This window comes from Mya arenaria, chromosome 5 (genome assembly GCF_026914265.1).
Source record: "Mya arenaria isolate MELC-2E11 chromosome 5, ASM2691426v1".
NCBI classification, from domain to species: Eukaryota; Metazoa; Mollusca; class Bivalvia; order Myida; family Myidae; genus Mya; species Mya arenaria.
In genome coordinates this window covers 75143869-75160384 of record NC_069126.1, presented here as the reverse complement: position 1 = coordinate 75160384, position 16516 = coordinate 75143869, and the positions used below count along the sequence as shown (strand labels likewise).

The following is a 16516-nucleotide window of genomic DNA, read 5'->3' as shown; positions in this document are numbered from 1 at the left end:
TTTAATTTGTTCCTTTAAAATTGAAAACACCGTTGACAAATATATCCCTGATGGGTTCCCTATCTTTTTCCCCATAAGACCTGCATCTTGCTTAATATCAATAGTTTTGTCAGGGCCTTTCGAAATCATCTAGCCAGGCCAGGGCTCATCTTTAATGCTCTTTTCATTTCTTAAACAAGGATACCCGTCTCAGAAAAGTATGGTACCAATAAGAGCCTTTTTACCCATACACATTGCCTAGATCTGTTTTAATTTCTAACGCACATTTATTAAGCCACGAAACTTACAATAAGCTTTTTGCTCTTCTCTGGAGGGGTTTGCCAGATTCAGCCATATTTCAGTATGAAATGCTATGTTGCCTTTAAAATTGCCTTAGACTTCTTTGGAAAGGGAAAGTTGTTAATCTTTTTCCGGCCCAATCCTTATACTGAATATTGTGTATACTATTCCATATGAATGTTTTTGAAAAAATAAGATATGTTTAAACCAAACCAAAAGTCAACATCCTTGCCAGTGGTATGCTTTGCATGTATGTGCACATGGAAACAGTGTTTTGCAGCTATGTTGCCACTGCTAATAAAACTCTCCTCATACATATATATATATATATATATATATATATATATATATAGCACCATTCGAATAAAACAACTCACATTAAAAAAAAATCATGGCCCTCGCTATACTGTGGGAGAAAGCGGCTGATAGGGAAAATTTAAAACATTTGACAATTAACCCTGAACAACCTAAAATTCAACATATTAAGATCAATTGTGCCATAAATCAAAACCATTCTTAAAAATATAATTATGTAATTATTTATGTATGAGTGGGAAAGTGGGACTGTTTGGGGCGAAAAGCAACTCCTATTTTGATTGGAGTCAAATCTTGGCACCAAACAGGGCAGATTGCCAGTCCTGCCATGAGTTTTTGCTGTTAAATGAATGAAGAGAGTATTGACATAAGGTTGTAGTTCTTGATGTTGAAATATATTTAAATGAATTGCTTTCTGTTATTTACAGGAGATATTTCAAGCCTTTAATAACATGTTCCTGATTGGTGTCGGCGAGACGCTTGGTGTTAAAGTTGCAGATTTCTGCACCGCGTGCCTAGCTAATGGTAAATTGGTGATTTTAAAGTGTTATATATCTATATTACAAATAAAAATCTTATCTTCATGTTTTAAGCTTTGAATTGCATGTAGAAAACGTTTTTATGTAGCATAATTATTTAATTAAAGCATATAATTATTAGACTAAATTTTTCATTTTCCTCAAATTTGTATTGGAAATGTCCGAGGTCCTATGTAAAAGGATCCCAAACTCAAGCCAAATTCTGCATCAGTATGATATTTACTTTCCATAAATGTATTAGAATTTACTATACAATTCTTTATTTCCTAACCATTTTATTTTCATCAGATTCGGAGCTGGAGCTCCTATCTAGTGTGATGTTGTGTATGTACCAACTCACCGAACTTGCCAAATATCATGACCTTTGTGACCCCAGCGACCATGATGATGAAGATGACCCTGGTAACCAAGGTGACAAAAGTGCATCTGGCATTTTTCCAGCAGAAACTATGTCCACTGCCCTGGGAAGAGTGTTTGTAAACATTGCTGGATATGTAAAACACCATCCCACAGACTGCCATAAGGTATAATTCCATGTGATGTTAATTTTACATCTAATATTTTGTATTAAAAGGCAAATAGATAATGAAGTAAATTGAAATGTTGAAAGCAACCATGAGTCAACAACTATTAGTTTTACCTTTTAAAGACTTGTTGCAAATTTTAGTTAATATTTAAAGCTGCACTCTGACAGATTGAACGTTTTGACAATTTTGTTATTTTTTGTCTTGGAACGAGCCAATTTTTGCGAAAAATCCATGGAAACCAGTCATATAAGACTGCTGACCAAAAATTAGATCGCAGATTTTTATATTTAAGTTTAAAAAATCATGTTTTATGCATTTTTCTTAAACCGTTGGTAACGGTTTAAACCATAAAACATTAATTTTCTAACAGTAATATGCAAATCTGAGCTCTGATCTTTTGTCAGCAATCTTTTATCATTGGTTTGCAGATATTTACGTAAAACATTGCTCTTTTCAAGACAAACAATAAAAAAAGGTGTAAAAACGGTATATCTGTGAGAGTGCAGCTTTAAACAAGAACATTTCGCCGTCTTTTGGAAGTAGTACCAGTAAATCAAGTTCTTATACAGACATTGATTGGTTTTAATAGGGAATAAAAATGGATTTAAAACACGCCATTAAAAATGGACCCCTGAGAAGGAAATGCAAAATAAGGAAAACTTATTACCTCCCTTTAAATATACTTTTTTTAAGAATTGATTTTCATTTTGTAATAAATGCCTATAAATATGTTTTACCTTAAAAATATATATATTATTACTAAATAATAAATTTTGTCAATTATTTTAATGTTATGGTATTTTTGTATATATAACACCAATTTCATTTGTAAATTTATGCCTTAAACTAATGAGTAAGGAAAATAATGGGCTTGTAGGAGTACAGGCCTCAGAGTGACATCTCTGGAGAATTTCTGAGATGGCACAGGTCGCCCCTGAGTGACCCACCTACTTCAGTGGGATGCTTGTGGTGCGTGATCTTGCCTGATTAATAAAACACTAATAATCTAATGCTTAAATGGAACCACCTATTTCAGTGGAATGTGTATGGTGTGTGATCTTGCCCCTGTTCTTTTAAGCTGTATTTTGATGAAAGGTTACAGCTTATAGACTCGCACCTGAAACCGTTCCCTGGTAGAAACCAGTACTGGTGTTCATTTTAAGAGGCCATGAGAAGGTACCCCTAGTGGGGATTGAACCCACAACCTCTTGGTTGAGAGGCAGACACCTAGATGTTAGACTACTCAAGCTTTAAAAAGCACAAATACTAACTAGAAGTCGGTCCCAATATGGTGAACATTTGTAAAATTCTTGACAACTTTCTCAATGGATTGAAGAATTTAATTAATAGTGTTAGGGCATGCTCCAAACGTATAACTTGGCAGAAACATTCACACCACAGATTTAACTTGGCAGAAACATTCACACCAAGATAATGTGATTATCTAAATTTATCAATTTGTGGAAAAAATGACTTAGAAAACAAACTTTTGTACAATTACACCAAAAAGCGCGTGCGACATTGTTTACTGACGTCATAGAGTGCAGTAATTTTAAAAAGCTAAAAATAGTGTTTTTAACAATTAATTATTTTCAATTTTGATTAAAAGTCTTGCAAACATATATATTTGATTGCGCTTTATTGAAATGGCATAATATATTTTTCACAAACCATACAATAAATGAAATAAGAAGTGGCGTGTTGTTGCGCTTGACTCATCTTATATGGAGTATGTAAGATGGGTTTTTCCAGCACTTGTCACATGACCGGAAGCAAACGTCCGGTATGCAAGAAACATTCACACCACATAGATAACTTGGCAGAAACATTTACACCACTAAGATAACTTGGCAGAAACATTCACACCACAGAGATAACTTGGCAGAAACTTACACACCACAGAGATAACTTGGCAGAAACATTCACACCACATAGATAACTTGGCAGAAACTTACACACCACATAGATAACTTGGCAGAAACTTACACACCACTAAGATAACTTGGCAGAAACATTCACACCACAGAGATAACTTGGCAGAAACTTACACACCACAGAGATAACTTGGCAGAAACATTCACACCACATAGATAACTTGGCAGAAACTTACACACCACATAGATAACTTGGCAGAAACTTACACACCACTAAGATAACTTGGCAGAAACTTACACACCACATAGATAACTTGGCAGAAACTTACACACCACATAGATAACTTGGCAGAAACTTACACACCACTAAGATAACTTGGCAGAAACTTACGCACCACAGAGATAACTTGGCAGAAACATTCACACCACTAAGATAACTTGGCAGAAACATTCACACTACATAGATAACTTGGCAGAAACATTCATCCCATGTTTCAAGTTTTTCTGCTCAAGGTCAAAAGTACTCTTGAATTTGAACTACTTTGCAACAATGTACTTCAAAATTTAATGCATTCACTTTTGGTTGCATTAATGTGTCAATTTCTTCTCATGAGCCCTTTGATAGTTGTTATTAATATACATTGTCACAGGTACTGGATGGGGTAAAGACCCACATGACAGAACTTCTTCTGACAGTGTCAGCACGCAGTTGCCTTGATGACACAGTGCTCCATGACGTCATGGCAACCATTATGGCAGCGGTGTGGGCAGAGCTTGTTTTCTACAGCAGACAGGTACATCTCTATTATATGGCAGGCTTTAGTGATTCAAAAATGATCAAATAATCTACAATATGAACATAATGTATTGTATCCCTGTATATTTTGCGTGTTGTGTCCAATCAGAGTTGTATGCGTTTAAACATGGTGTAAGCAATGTTTATAAGAATGTGTGATTGCTGGTCAGCTTGATATTTACTGTTCACAATCATTATTTTTAAACCTTTAAAAATTAAACACGGTGCGAGTCGTGTTCTTTAGGTGTATGATTGAATGTCAGCAGTGTGTTGATTGTGTACAGTCATTGTGTTTAAATAATTTTGCAGATCAAATTGTCAATTGTGGTGGGGGGGATAAAACCTTGATAAGAGATATTTGCCTTTAATGTGACTGGTTAACAGACTGCTTGGTGCTGTAAACATACAACTGAACTTTTTTCATTTTCCATAAAAATAAAAACACGCTTGGTTTTACTTTTCTATCTTCACTTAATAAAGAAGAATCTGTTATGAGTTATTTCTTCACAAAAAAATGAAAAGAAAAACAAATATTAGTTACGAAAGTCTGATAGGGGTATTTCTATCACTGTTTTTTGATACCAAAAACACCACCAAGCCTTTTTGTTTAAGTCACTATCTTTATCCCACGCTTTCATAAAGTTACATTTATCCAAATAGTTCAAGAGTTAATAGTGATATAGATAATGTGTTAGATTTATAAGATGGCGAATAAACTTGATGTTAAAAAATGCTAGCCATTTTAGATAAAAAGTAGTCATAAAAATCAACTTTTTTTTTTTTTGCACAAATGTTCTCTTTGTCACCAGGATGATCTAGAAGAGGAATCTCACATTACAACATTACCGCCTCTGGCTTCATGGATGGTGGACATTTTGGCTCGAAGACAATTACTTCTCAAGTGAGGCATTTTTGTGTTGCTTGAAAAAGTTTGATATTTATTCAATTTCTGCTTTTAACTATTAAAACTATTAACTATTAGTTGACCTTGCGTTATCCTTTAAATGGTGATTTACCATCATATATTTATGCTGTATTTTATGAAATTTAAAAAAATTAAACTGTTCACTTACACATTTTATTCCAAGCAATGTTTATTTTTGCTAGTAAATCTTATTTTGTATGTCTTATTCATACAGGTACTTCATGTCAGAGCTACATGACTGCTGTGACACAGGCAATGTCTCTGACCTCTACAGCGTGCATGGGGCTGTACATCTGATGACTGCTGTGGTTAATGACTGTAAGCTTACATTTATATTTTTTCACCTCTTTGCAAAGAAATCTGTTTTGGTGTCGCCATCGATGTGGTTGTTGTTTCGATGCAAAAACTATGATGTTTAAAGATAATGAAACTTAATACACATGTTGCCAGAGACTATACACACATGTACAGCTAAACCCATAGCTATCAGGCTTTAGTAGCTGCTGAGTTATGGTCCTTGTTTAACTCAAAAAACATAGACCAGCATTACTGAAAAGACAACAACAACAACAGACAAGGGTTGGTGTTTGGTCCCCAGTGCTCTAATTTAACATCTATGTTAACGTCTAAATAAATAAGAACAACATTATTTATTACAGACGGGCGAAATGTTTTAAGTCTGAAAGAACTGTGGACCATGCTACTCACACAGACAGACACACTCACGAACAGCCTTGCTGAGGAGGATCTGGAAGACTTGAAGTAAGGATGTTCTCAGGTTGTCAGGTCATGTTTTCACCATGTCATGATCAATGGCGGATTATTTTGGCATGTAAAGCCAAGCCAATAACTCTGGCTTCAATAATGATTGAGTTATGCTCGTAAATGAGAAAACAGACAAGCTTGATGTGCTCTGGTTTTGATTAGTCTTACTTACAGTATCAAACCCTCAAAAATGTGAGTCTGATGAGTGGTGACCCATATAGTTCTGGTATAATTTAAAACAGTATTGTTTGTTGAAAAAGAAAATCATATAATAAACAAGGTTTGTTGCCTTCAAAGACTGCAAAATTTGTCATTTATGTCCAATTTCAGTTAAAATAAAGAGCCAAAATAAAAACTCCCAATAACTTTTACTATGATGTATTTTTCGATATTTACTTTACATATAAGTGATTAGCTAGCAAATACCTCACAAATGGTATGGGATCACCAGGCATCAGGTATCAACAATTAATATTAAGATTAATGGAGCTATTAGAGAACCAGCGCATTTGTGGGTCAGATTCCTTGAAGCTATTTATGCATTGTATGCTATTAATTATGCAATGAATCTCCTGGGCCATTGATTAAGAACATGCTCAAGTCCAATTCTAATCACTCCGAAAAGGACTTTTATTAAATTACAAATGATCGTCTTTATTCCATTCGTTTTACAAAAATAAATGTCAGTTCCAAATTATAATAAAATTTAGCAAATTTCATCATCAGGATTCAACTAGAAGGAAAGTTACAATGAAATGAGGATTTACAGTTTTGATTATTAAGTCTGTTCGTAATCATGGCCCATGATTATGAAATAATGAAATGATGAAATTACCATACATTAGAATAAAACATGAAGAAAGAAAACATTGAAATGACAGAAACTATATTCTTGTTTTTACTCTATTACAGGTCGGTAAGGATTTCTGTTGAAACAAAACTGAAGTTGTGCCAGGAAGCTCTTGGGATGGTTCCACCGTAAAACTGCCTTTAAATCCCTATATTGTGCCTGTGCCTAATGAGACTATATCACAAATGTTGTGACCATTATGAAATTATGTAATTATTTATTTTCAATATACAATGTAAAACTATTATAATAACTCGTTGATGTGAAGTCATGAATTTATATCATTGTAAATTGAGTGATATATGATCAATTTAGCGCTATAAATCTTTAATTAGTATTTTATAATATAAATAGAATATCACCTTCATGATCATTTATAATCTTAAAGGGACTGTACACCAGATTGACACCAAAAAAAGTTTTTTTCTGTAACAAATCTCAGGACAATTATTTGATAAAATGTTTTACTCTTTGATATCATAATTGTAAAAAAAATACCAAAATGTAAAAACAAAAATCTAGTCGAAAACCGGGTTCGAAACCAGTGTCACCAAAATTCCAGTCCAGTACCCTAAACGGTTGGAATATTTAAGCTATATACCTAACTTGGTAATATCATGTGATAGCATCGACTAGCCAATCAGGCATAAGGAATGAATTCTACTAGGTAGACATACCTAGTAATCTTTTTTAAAGAAAAAATACGAAAAAACTGCTAAAAGTAAATAAATTGTAAACTATGTGGTACTTCAGTAAGTAAGTTTCAATGCATTGTACACATCGATACCAAGTTTATGTCAGTTTTCAACAATTTTCTTTTTTTTTCCGCTATTTTATAATATGGAGTACAGCCCCCTTCAAGTTGATAAAAATAAACCAAGGCTTTGTATTTTATTCTGCCTGCTTGTCGCAAAATAATTTTTGTCTTAGTAATGCAAAAATATGTAACACAAAATATAAAAAGACATTATAATACATGTTTTAATTAATAATAATAAATATCTATCTGGAAACGGTTTATGAAAAAAGAAAAACTAATCGTACGAACAGCCTTTTGGTATTATTGCAACTTCTTTTTAGATTTGTATTTCTTACTTTTATACTGTAAAGTCGCAGTAAACTATGTTGTATACCATGGTTAGGTAGCGTTCACTGTTTGAAGTTTTTATCTATGGTTAATAATCAAATAATAAAACTATTTTTAAGCCACTTATATAGTGTTGTTATGTGATATTTGAATGTTTTATGGGTGAAAAGTGTACAGTTTATAAGTAAAATGTATTGATTGCTGTGCAAAAAAATGTTAATAATGTAGACTGATACGTTTTCCTTGTATAACAATGTTAATGGTTTAAGATGGTTAATGGTTTGTAAAATTTACATGTAACTGACTTTAATGCTCGAAATAAAATTGAAGCACTTAAAGTGAGATTTTGTTTAACATTATATTGTGATCCCCGCCTTTTAAGAAGAGGAATTATATTGCTTTGCACATGTCAGTCACTTGGTATGTTGGTTGATGGACCAAAGCTAGTCCCAGTAAATATTGACAATGCCTGTACTTATGGTCCTAACAATTGACTTGGAGGTGACCAGTAGATGACCTCTTTTGATTCTGGATCAAAGGTCAAGTTTAAAACCTTGAATGCGAAAAACTTTAACAACTTGACAATGCCTGTACCATGACCCTCAAACTTGACATCAAGGCTGGATTTGAGCACTTGATGACCTCTATCGATTTTTAGGTCATCAGGAGAAGGTCACACTGACTTTGAACGCCAAAAGCTTGTCCAAGTGATAACTTGGCAATGCCTGCACCCGTGGCCCTCAAACTTGACATAAAGGTTTGTCGTGACCAGAAAATGACCTATTGATTTTGAGGTCATAGGGTCACGGTCACTGACATAGAACACAAAAAAGCTTGTCTTGAGTGATAACTTGACAATTCTGTACCTATGGCCCTCAAATTTGAGATAAAGATTGAAGGTGTGACCAATAGTTAACCCCTATTGATTTTGGGGTCAAGGTCACAATAATTTTGAACGCGAAAAGTTTGAAGTGATAACTTGACAATGCCTGCACTAGTTACCCCAAACTTGACAAGGTTTGGCTCGACAAGTAAATAATCCCTATTTATTTTAGGGGCCTCCGGTCAATGGTCAAGGTCACTGACATCGAACGCAAAAACGTAGACAAATGGTCCTCAAACGAGATGTGGAGGCTGGCGTGACCAGTAGATGACACCCATTGATTTTAGGATGAATAGGTCAAGTTCCATATCACTTTGAACGCGAAAAGCTTGTCCGAGTGATAACTTAAAAAATCCTGGTTCTGAACTTTGACGTGGAGGTACGGCGTGGCCAATAGATATCCCCTATTGATTTTGATGTCATTAGCTATATAGGTCAAAGCCACAGTGACATTGAACGCATAAAGCCTTGTCTAATTGATATTTTGAGAATATTCAAATTACTATGATAATCCATGTGGCGTTTCACGGTGTACGTTGAAATTACGATACAGTTAAAAATGGTTGAAAAAATCTCCACCTACATGTATATCACAAAAAGTAAAAAACTTATCAATGGACGTCTTACCTAGATCGACTTAAGAGGATGGCAGAATAAATATTTGATTATAAAGTCCATATGCGTAAGAGCTGGGGCGGAGGCCGCCGCTCCAATATTTCTAGGAGCGGCGAAAAGTTAAATTTGTCTTTTATGAAAAAGGTTAGCTTAACAGTAAAAGACTGTTGCGTCCATAATACCATAAATTGTTCACTAGTTACAGTGGTATAACCGGAGTTTGGTGTAGGTCACCTTGGTAACATAATAATCGGTGTCTTTAGATGTATATCACATAGTGTATTTTAATAAACATTTTGACAATAAATTTAATGATTTGAAAAACAACAAGGAAGAAACCAAAAATTATGCTCTGACTTGCTAAATGTATAGAGCAAATTCAGTGTTGTCATTGGTGTAATGTATGTAACTCTGTGTTTCGAGTTGTACGTATACATTTAGCAAATGTATACAATGGCAGAGTGAGAACCATGAATATAATGTAAAAAGCTCTTTTTTCACCAAGTACAGATCTTTGTTTCGCCTGTCCCTGTCTTCAAAAACAACAACAAAAACAGAAAGTATGCACACAGAGAAGGGAATAAAATGTAAAAAAGCTATGTCCATTTCACCAAGCATAGGTCTTTGTTTCATCGGTACGAATGTGTAACATACGTTTTGCCATTTATGGTAGTGACTACAATGTCAAAAGAATTCGGTTAACAACAGTTGCTATAAATCGTTTCCAGAAAAGCACCAGATCGCACCATTTCAAGGGTCAATAATTTCGGATTTCATTTCGTGTATCTGCAAAAACAACAACTGTATTTTATATGTCAACATATGTGCCTTTAATTGCAAACCAAGCACAATTGATGTCGTTTAATTACTTTGTTATCTCATCACCGTTGCTAACGGTAGACCACGGAAAGCCATACTATCGACCCGGGGTACCGTTGGAATAAGGCTGGGGTTTTCCCCATTGCAACCTTCAGGTCTCCTTCGTGTAGCTCCATTACACATGGTAGGTCCGGGCCTACACTTCGTTTCTAAAATAAATAAAAACATTAAACGTTCACATCTGATATAAGTACTTTAGGGTGAAAGAATGGGATGTGACAAGTGCAGGAGGGATGTCGATGTTTTTTTTTTTTACATTTCGTGTTGCCCTCAAATATGTCAAGTGCCTGCTCCAGGTTGCTAAGCTATGTATGTCGGCCATAGCCAACTACACGTACATTCTGTAAAGTGAAAAATCAGCCAAATAAAAGATACATATATTTCACATGCCTACGTTAAGTCAAACAAAACCAGCCTAGAGGTCATTCCGAACCTCTTTGCTCGAAGCCCACTACACCGCTGCGTTCTGTCGCGTCTGTGTGGTTGTCTAGCGTGACGACATGCTATCAACGTGAAGGATGTGCGAGGCGTTCCGCGAATCATTAAACGTTAACTAACCGGTTGTTTCACGGAAACGGAAAATGTCACTCGGAAACATGCTGGGTAGTAGTGAGGACACTCATCCTGTAATGGGGGTAGAGGGCGTGTTCCGTAGAGAGGACACTCATCCTGTAATGGGGTAGAGGGCATGTTCCGTAGAGAGGACACTCATCCTGTAATGGGGTAGAGGGCGTGTTCCGTAGTTAGGACACTCATCCTGTAATGGGATAGAGGGCATGGTACGTAGTGAGAACACTCGCCCCGGTGTAATGGGGTAGAGGGCGTGTTCCGTAGTGAGGACACTCATCCTGTAATGAAGGTAGAAGGCGTGTTCCGTAGAGAGGACACTCACCCTGTAATGGGGTAGAGGGCATGGTACGTAGTGAGAACACTCGTCCCGGTGTAATGGGGTAGAGGGCGTGTTCCGTAGTTAGGACACTCATCCTGTAATGGGGTAGAGGGCGTGTTCCGTAGTGAGGACACTCATCCTGTAATGGGGGTAGAGGGCGTGTTCCGTAGAGAGGACACCCATCCTGTAATGGGGGTAGAGGGCGTGTTCCGTAGAGAGGACACTCATCCTGTAATGGGGTTGAGGGCATGTTCCGTAGTGAGGACACTCAGTCTGCAACGGGGGTAGAGGGCGTGTTCCGTGGAGAGGACACCCATCCTCTAATGGGGGTAAAGGGCATGTTCCTTAGAAGGGACACTCATCCTGTAATGGGTTAAAGGGCGTGTTCCGTAGAGAGGACACTCATCCTGTAATGGGGTATAGGGCGTGTTCCGTAGTGAGGACACTCAGTCTGTAATGGGTGTAGAGGGCGTGTTCCGTATAGAGGACGCCCATCCTGTAATGGGGGTAAAGGGCGTGTTCCGTAGAGAGGACATTCATCCTGTAATGGGGGTAGAGGGCGTGTTCCTTAGAGAGGACACTCATCCTGTAAAGGGCTAGAGGGCGTGTTCCGTAGAGAGGACACTCATCCTGTAAAGGGCTAGAGGGCGTGTTCCATAGAGAGGACACTCATCCTGTAATGGTGGTAGAGGGCGTGTTCCGTAGAGAGGACACTCATCCTGTAAAGGGCTAGTGGGCGTGGCACATAGAGAGGACTCTCGTCCTGTAATGGGGGTAGAGGGCGTGTTCCGTAGAGAGGACACTCATCCTGTAAAGGGCTAGAGGGCGTGTTCCGTAGTGAGGACACTCATCTTGTAAAGGGCTAGAGGGCGTGTTCCGTAGAGAGGACACTCGTCCTGTAATGGGGGTAGAGGGCGTGTTTCCGTAGAGAGGACACTCATCCTGTAATGGGGGTAGAGGGCGTGGTCCGAAGTGAGGACACTTGTCCTATAATGGGGGTAGAGGGTGTGTTCCGTAGAGATGACACTCGTCCTGTAATGGGGCAGAAGACGTGTTACGTAGAGAGGACACTCGTCCTATAATGGGGTAGAGGGCGAGATCCGTAGAGAGGACACTCATCCTGTAATGGGTTGAGGGCGTGTTCCGTAGAGAGGACACTCATCCCGTAATGGTGCAGATGGCGTGTTCCGTAGAGAGGAAACTCATCCTGTAATGGGGTAGAGGCGTGTTCCGTAGAGAAGACACTCGTTCTGTAATGGGTTGAGGGCGTGTTCCGTAGTGGGGACACTCATCCTGTAATGGGGGTAGAGGACGTGTTACGTAGTGGGGACACTCGTCCCGGTGTTATGGGGGTGGAGGGTGTGTTCCGAAGTGCGGACACTCGTCCTGTAATGGGGTAGAGGGCGAGTCCCATACAAAGGACACTCGTCCTGGAATGTGGTAGAGGGCGTGTTCCGTAGAAAGGAGACTCGCCCTGTTATGGTCGAGGGGAGGACACTCATCTGTAATGGGGTAGATGGCGTGTTCCGTAGAGAGGACATTCATCTTGTAATGGGGGTAGAGGGCGTGTTCCGTAGAGAGGACACTCGTCTGGTTAATGGAGTAAAGGACGTGTTCCGTAGAGATGACAATCATCCTGTAATGGGGTTAGAAGGCGTGTTCCGTAGAGAGGACACTCATCCTGTAATGGGGGTAGAGGGCATGTTCCGTAGAGAGGACACTCATTCTGTAATGGGTTGAGGGCGTACGTGTTCCGTAGAGAGGACACTCGTCCTGTAATGGGGGTAGAGGGCGTGTTCCATAGTGAGGACACTCATCCTGTAATAGGGTAGGGGGCGTGTTCCGTATAGAGGACACTCATCATGTAATCGGGGTAAAGGGCTTGTTCCGTAGTGATGACACTCATCCTGTAATCGGGGGTAGAAGGCGTGTTCCGTAGAGAAGACACTCATCCAGTAATGGGGTAGAGGGCGTGTTACGTAGTGAGGACACTCATCCTGTAATGGGGTAGAGGGCGTGTTCCGTAGAGAGGACACCCATCCTGTAATGGGGGTAAAGGGCGTGTTCCGTAGAGATGACACTCAACCTGTAATGGGGGTAGAGGGCGTGTTCCGTAGAGAGGACACTCATCCTGTAAAGGGCTAGAGGGCGTGTTCCATAGAGAGGACACTCATCCTGTAATGGTGGTAGAGGGCGTGTTCCGTAGAGAGGACACTCATCCTGTAAAGGGCTAGTGGGCGTGGTCCATAGAGAGGACTCTCGTCCTGTAATTTGGGTAGAGGGCGTGTTCCGTAGTGAGGACACTCATCCTGTAAAGGGCTAGAGGGCGTGTTCCGTAGTGAGGACACTCATCCTGTAAAGGGCTAGAGGGCGTGTTCCGTAGAGAGGACACTCGTCCTGTAATGGGGGTAGAGGGCGTGTTTCCGTAGAGAGGACACTCATCCTGTAATGGGGGTAGAGGGCGTGGTCCGAAGTGAGGACACTTCTCCTATAATGGGGGTAAAGGGCGTGTTCCGTAGAGATGACACTCGTCCTGTAATGGGGCAGAAGACGTGTTACGTAGAGAGGACACTCGTCCTATAATGGGGTAGAGGGCGAGATCCGTAGAGAGGACACTCATCCTGTAATGGGTTGAGGGCGTGTTCCGTAGAGAGGACAATCATCCCGTAATGGTGCAGAGGGCGTGTTCCGTAGAGAGGAAACTCATCCTGTAATGGGGTAGAGGCGTGTTCCGTAGAGAGGACACTCGTTCTGTAATGGGTTGAGGGCATGTTCCGTAGTGGGGACACTCATCCTGTAATGGGGGTAGAGGAAGTGTTACGTAGTGGGGACACTCGTCCCGGTGTTATGGGGGTTGGAGGGTGTGTTCCGAAGTGAGGACACTCGTCCTGTAATGGGGTAGAGGGCGAGTCCCATACAAAGGACACTCGTCCTGGAATGTGGTAGAGGGCGTGTTCCGTAGAAAGGAGACTCGCCCTGTAATGGTCGAGGGGAGGACACTCATCTGTAATGGGGTAGATGGCGTGTTCCGTAGAGAGGACACTCATCCTGTAATGGGGGTAGAGGGCGTGTTCCGTAGAGAGGACACTCGTCTCGGTGTAATGGGGTAGAGGACGTGTTCCGTAGAGATGACAATCATCCTGTAATGGGGTTAGAAGGCGTGTTCCGTAGAGAGGACACTCATCCTGTAATCGGGTAGAGGGCATGTTCCGTAGAGAGGACACTCATTCTGTAATGGGTAGAGGGCATGTTCCGTAGAGAGGACACTCATCCTGTAATGGTGTAGAGCGGGTTCCGGCCTCACCACTTCCGCTTGAAAGCCCTAGACCTCATAATATAGTGGTCAGCGTTCGGAAACGGGTTGACCAGCAATGTTTTTTAAAGTGTTCGTCGTATTAATATCAATTAAAAACACTGCAAAAAACCCAAAACGGAAGATGACTACTTCACTTTTAATCTCGACAAACACGGATTGAACGATATTGTACGGACGCGCATTTAAAGCAGTGGCGTCGCGGCATCAGTGTGTCTGTTTGATAGCCGCGTTAGGGTTAACGATTCCTGCAACCTATGCAACGATACCCGACGTCGGGATGCATCAAAACGTAGCCGGCTGCGCACCGTACGATGAGACCTGACCGAATCCATTACTAGTACTAGTACTGGATACATTCACTGTCCTCAACGCTCTTACTAAGACAAAGTTATTTAACTTTTCTAATTTAAGAAATTTAAAGTCTGAAATATGTTTACGCGAAAACGTTCTGGGCTACTGGCATCCACAAACTAAAATTCAACGAGGGAGCTCCAGACCCCCTACTACGAAGACGTTTTATATAAACTCTGGTCAAACCAGTCAGCAAGCTTTGTTGCTGTACCCAGATAATAATGATTTAGTTACGGTCACAATAGTACAGATAATTTTGATCACTAGAAAGGCCCCAGTTACAAGCACCAGTTTGCATCGGGACCCCCTAGCAAATGGATCTTTACTTTCAAACATGCGCAGCTACGCCCCTGTGCAGTCACATATTCAGAGAGACAATATCTTAAAATTTAATAAAGATCTATCTTGATATTAAAAACTGATATATCCGGGTATTCAAAATATATTCGGGTATCAAAATATATCGGGGTATTCAAAATATATCAACACTAGCGGATCCAGGGGGTGGGGGCACCCGGTGTGCGTCCCCTTAAAATCGCCCAAATTTACTTTTTATTTTATTAAAGGAGAAAAGCAGTAAAGAAATACGCACAAAATGCACCATTTAGGACTAGGAATTGCAAAATCTTGGGGGAGTACCCCCAAACCCCCTGTCAACACTTTAAACCAAATTCATTTTGGTTCTGAGGGAGGGGCACGAGTCCAAAGTTTACGCCCCTAAGTTACGCCCCCTCGAACATAAAATCCTGGAACCACCCCTAATCACTTGATGCGCAAATGTTATTTTTAATTTTCCCGCCACATTTAATTTTAGGAATGACTCAATGTCATATGATGTAGGGGAGACAATCGCTTCAACCTGCCGTTTTGGTAAAGTTAATATTGCACCCCTTGAGAGTAGGTAAATAGCAACAATTATATTTATTAGTATCAACAATACAATTGTATGTAAGCGCTATGTCTGAATAATTTGGGGATATGGTTTGCAAAATGAACTTTCTACATCTATTAATTCTACTGAATGAATAGTCTTCTAGATAAATTTTATCTGGGGGTACTGTATTAATTAAATATCCTATTACTATATATTTATATTACTGTGAGTAATTTATCACGTTAGTGTCAATATCAATTTATTACCATTGAAAGAGAGTTTCGGTGAATGAAAACTTATCAATCAAGTTCACAACAATATTGACCATGAACCAAAGAAATTATCATGTTTATATCGAAAGAAAAAACTTGCTCAGCACCCTCTCAGTGACCAAGCGTAAAATGCGTCAAATATTTATTTAGACGCACGCTCTTCCAAAAATCGAGTTTACGCATAGGCTATATTTTTGATTAACATTAATATTCTGCTTCGGCACTAGATTGCAACATTTAATGAAGAATTGTGTATAAAAGTGCATACACAAGTTTGTTTATATTTAGTGAATTTTAGCATTACTCAGTTGTTTATATGTTCATAAATAACGCAGATAATTGGTGAAGTTTTATTTGTAAGTTCTAGTACTTGAACAGCAAATTATGCAAAATATTAACCTATCAACGAATAGGGCCGCAGAGGGCTAGAAGGATTGATAGTTGAATTGCCTTTCATTGTCCCGCATTTTTGTTATGAGG

The 16516-nt window shown here is 39.2% G+C and overlaps 1 protein-coding gene and 1 non-coding gene across 3 annotated transcripts in view; both read left to right on the top strand.

The window, feature by feature from the left end:
- LOC128233647 (condensin-2 complex subunit G2-like) overlaps positions 1–8295 on the top strand; it is a 33617-nt gene extending 25322 nt beyond the window's left edge. Inside the window, exons 23-29 of one of the 2 annotated variants that reach the window (XM_052947429.1) lie at positions 1023–1119; positions 1422–1657; positions 4185–4328; positions 5140–5231; positions 5470–5573; positions 5915–6017; positions 6933–8295. In XM_052947429.1, coding sequence (XP_052803389.1) covers positions 1023–1119; positions 1422–1657; positions 4185–4328; positions 5140–5231; positions 5470–5573; positions 5915–6017; positions 6933–7002 — 846 coding nt within the window. In that variant the 3' untranslated portion in view covers positions 7003–8295. The remainder of the gene's footprint in view (positions 1–1022; positions 1120–1421; positions 1658–4184; positions 4329–5139; positions 5232–5469; positions 5574–5914; positions 6018–6932) is intronic. The other variant, XM_052947428.1, reaches the window with a different exon arrangement.
- LOC128236322 (U12 minor spliceosomal RNA) lies at positions 2497–2646 on the top strand. Its single transcript, XR_008261322.1, has one exon. It is a non-coding gene; the product is annotated as a U12 minor spliceosomal RNA (small nuclear RNA).
- Positions 8296–16516: the final 8221 nt, after the last annotated feature.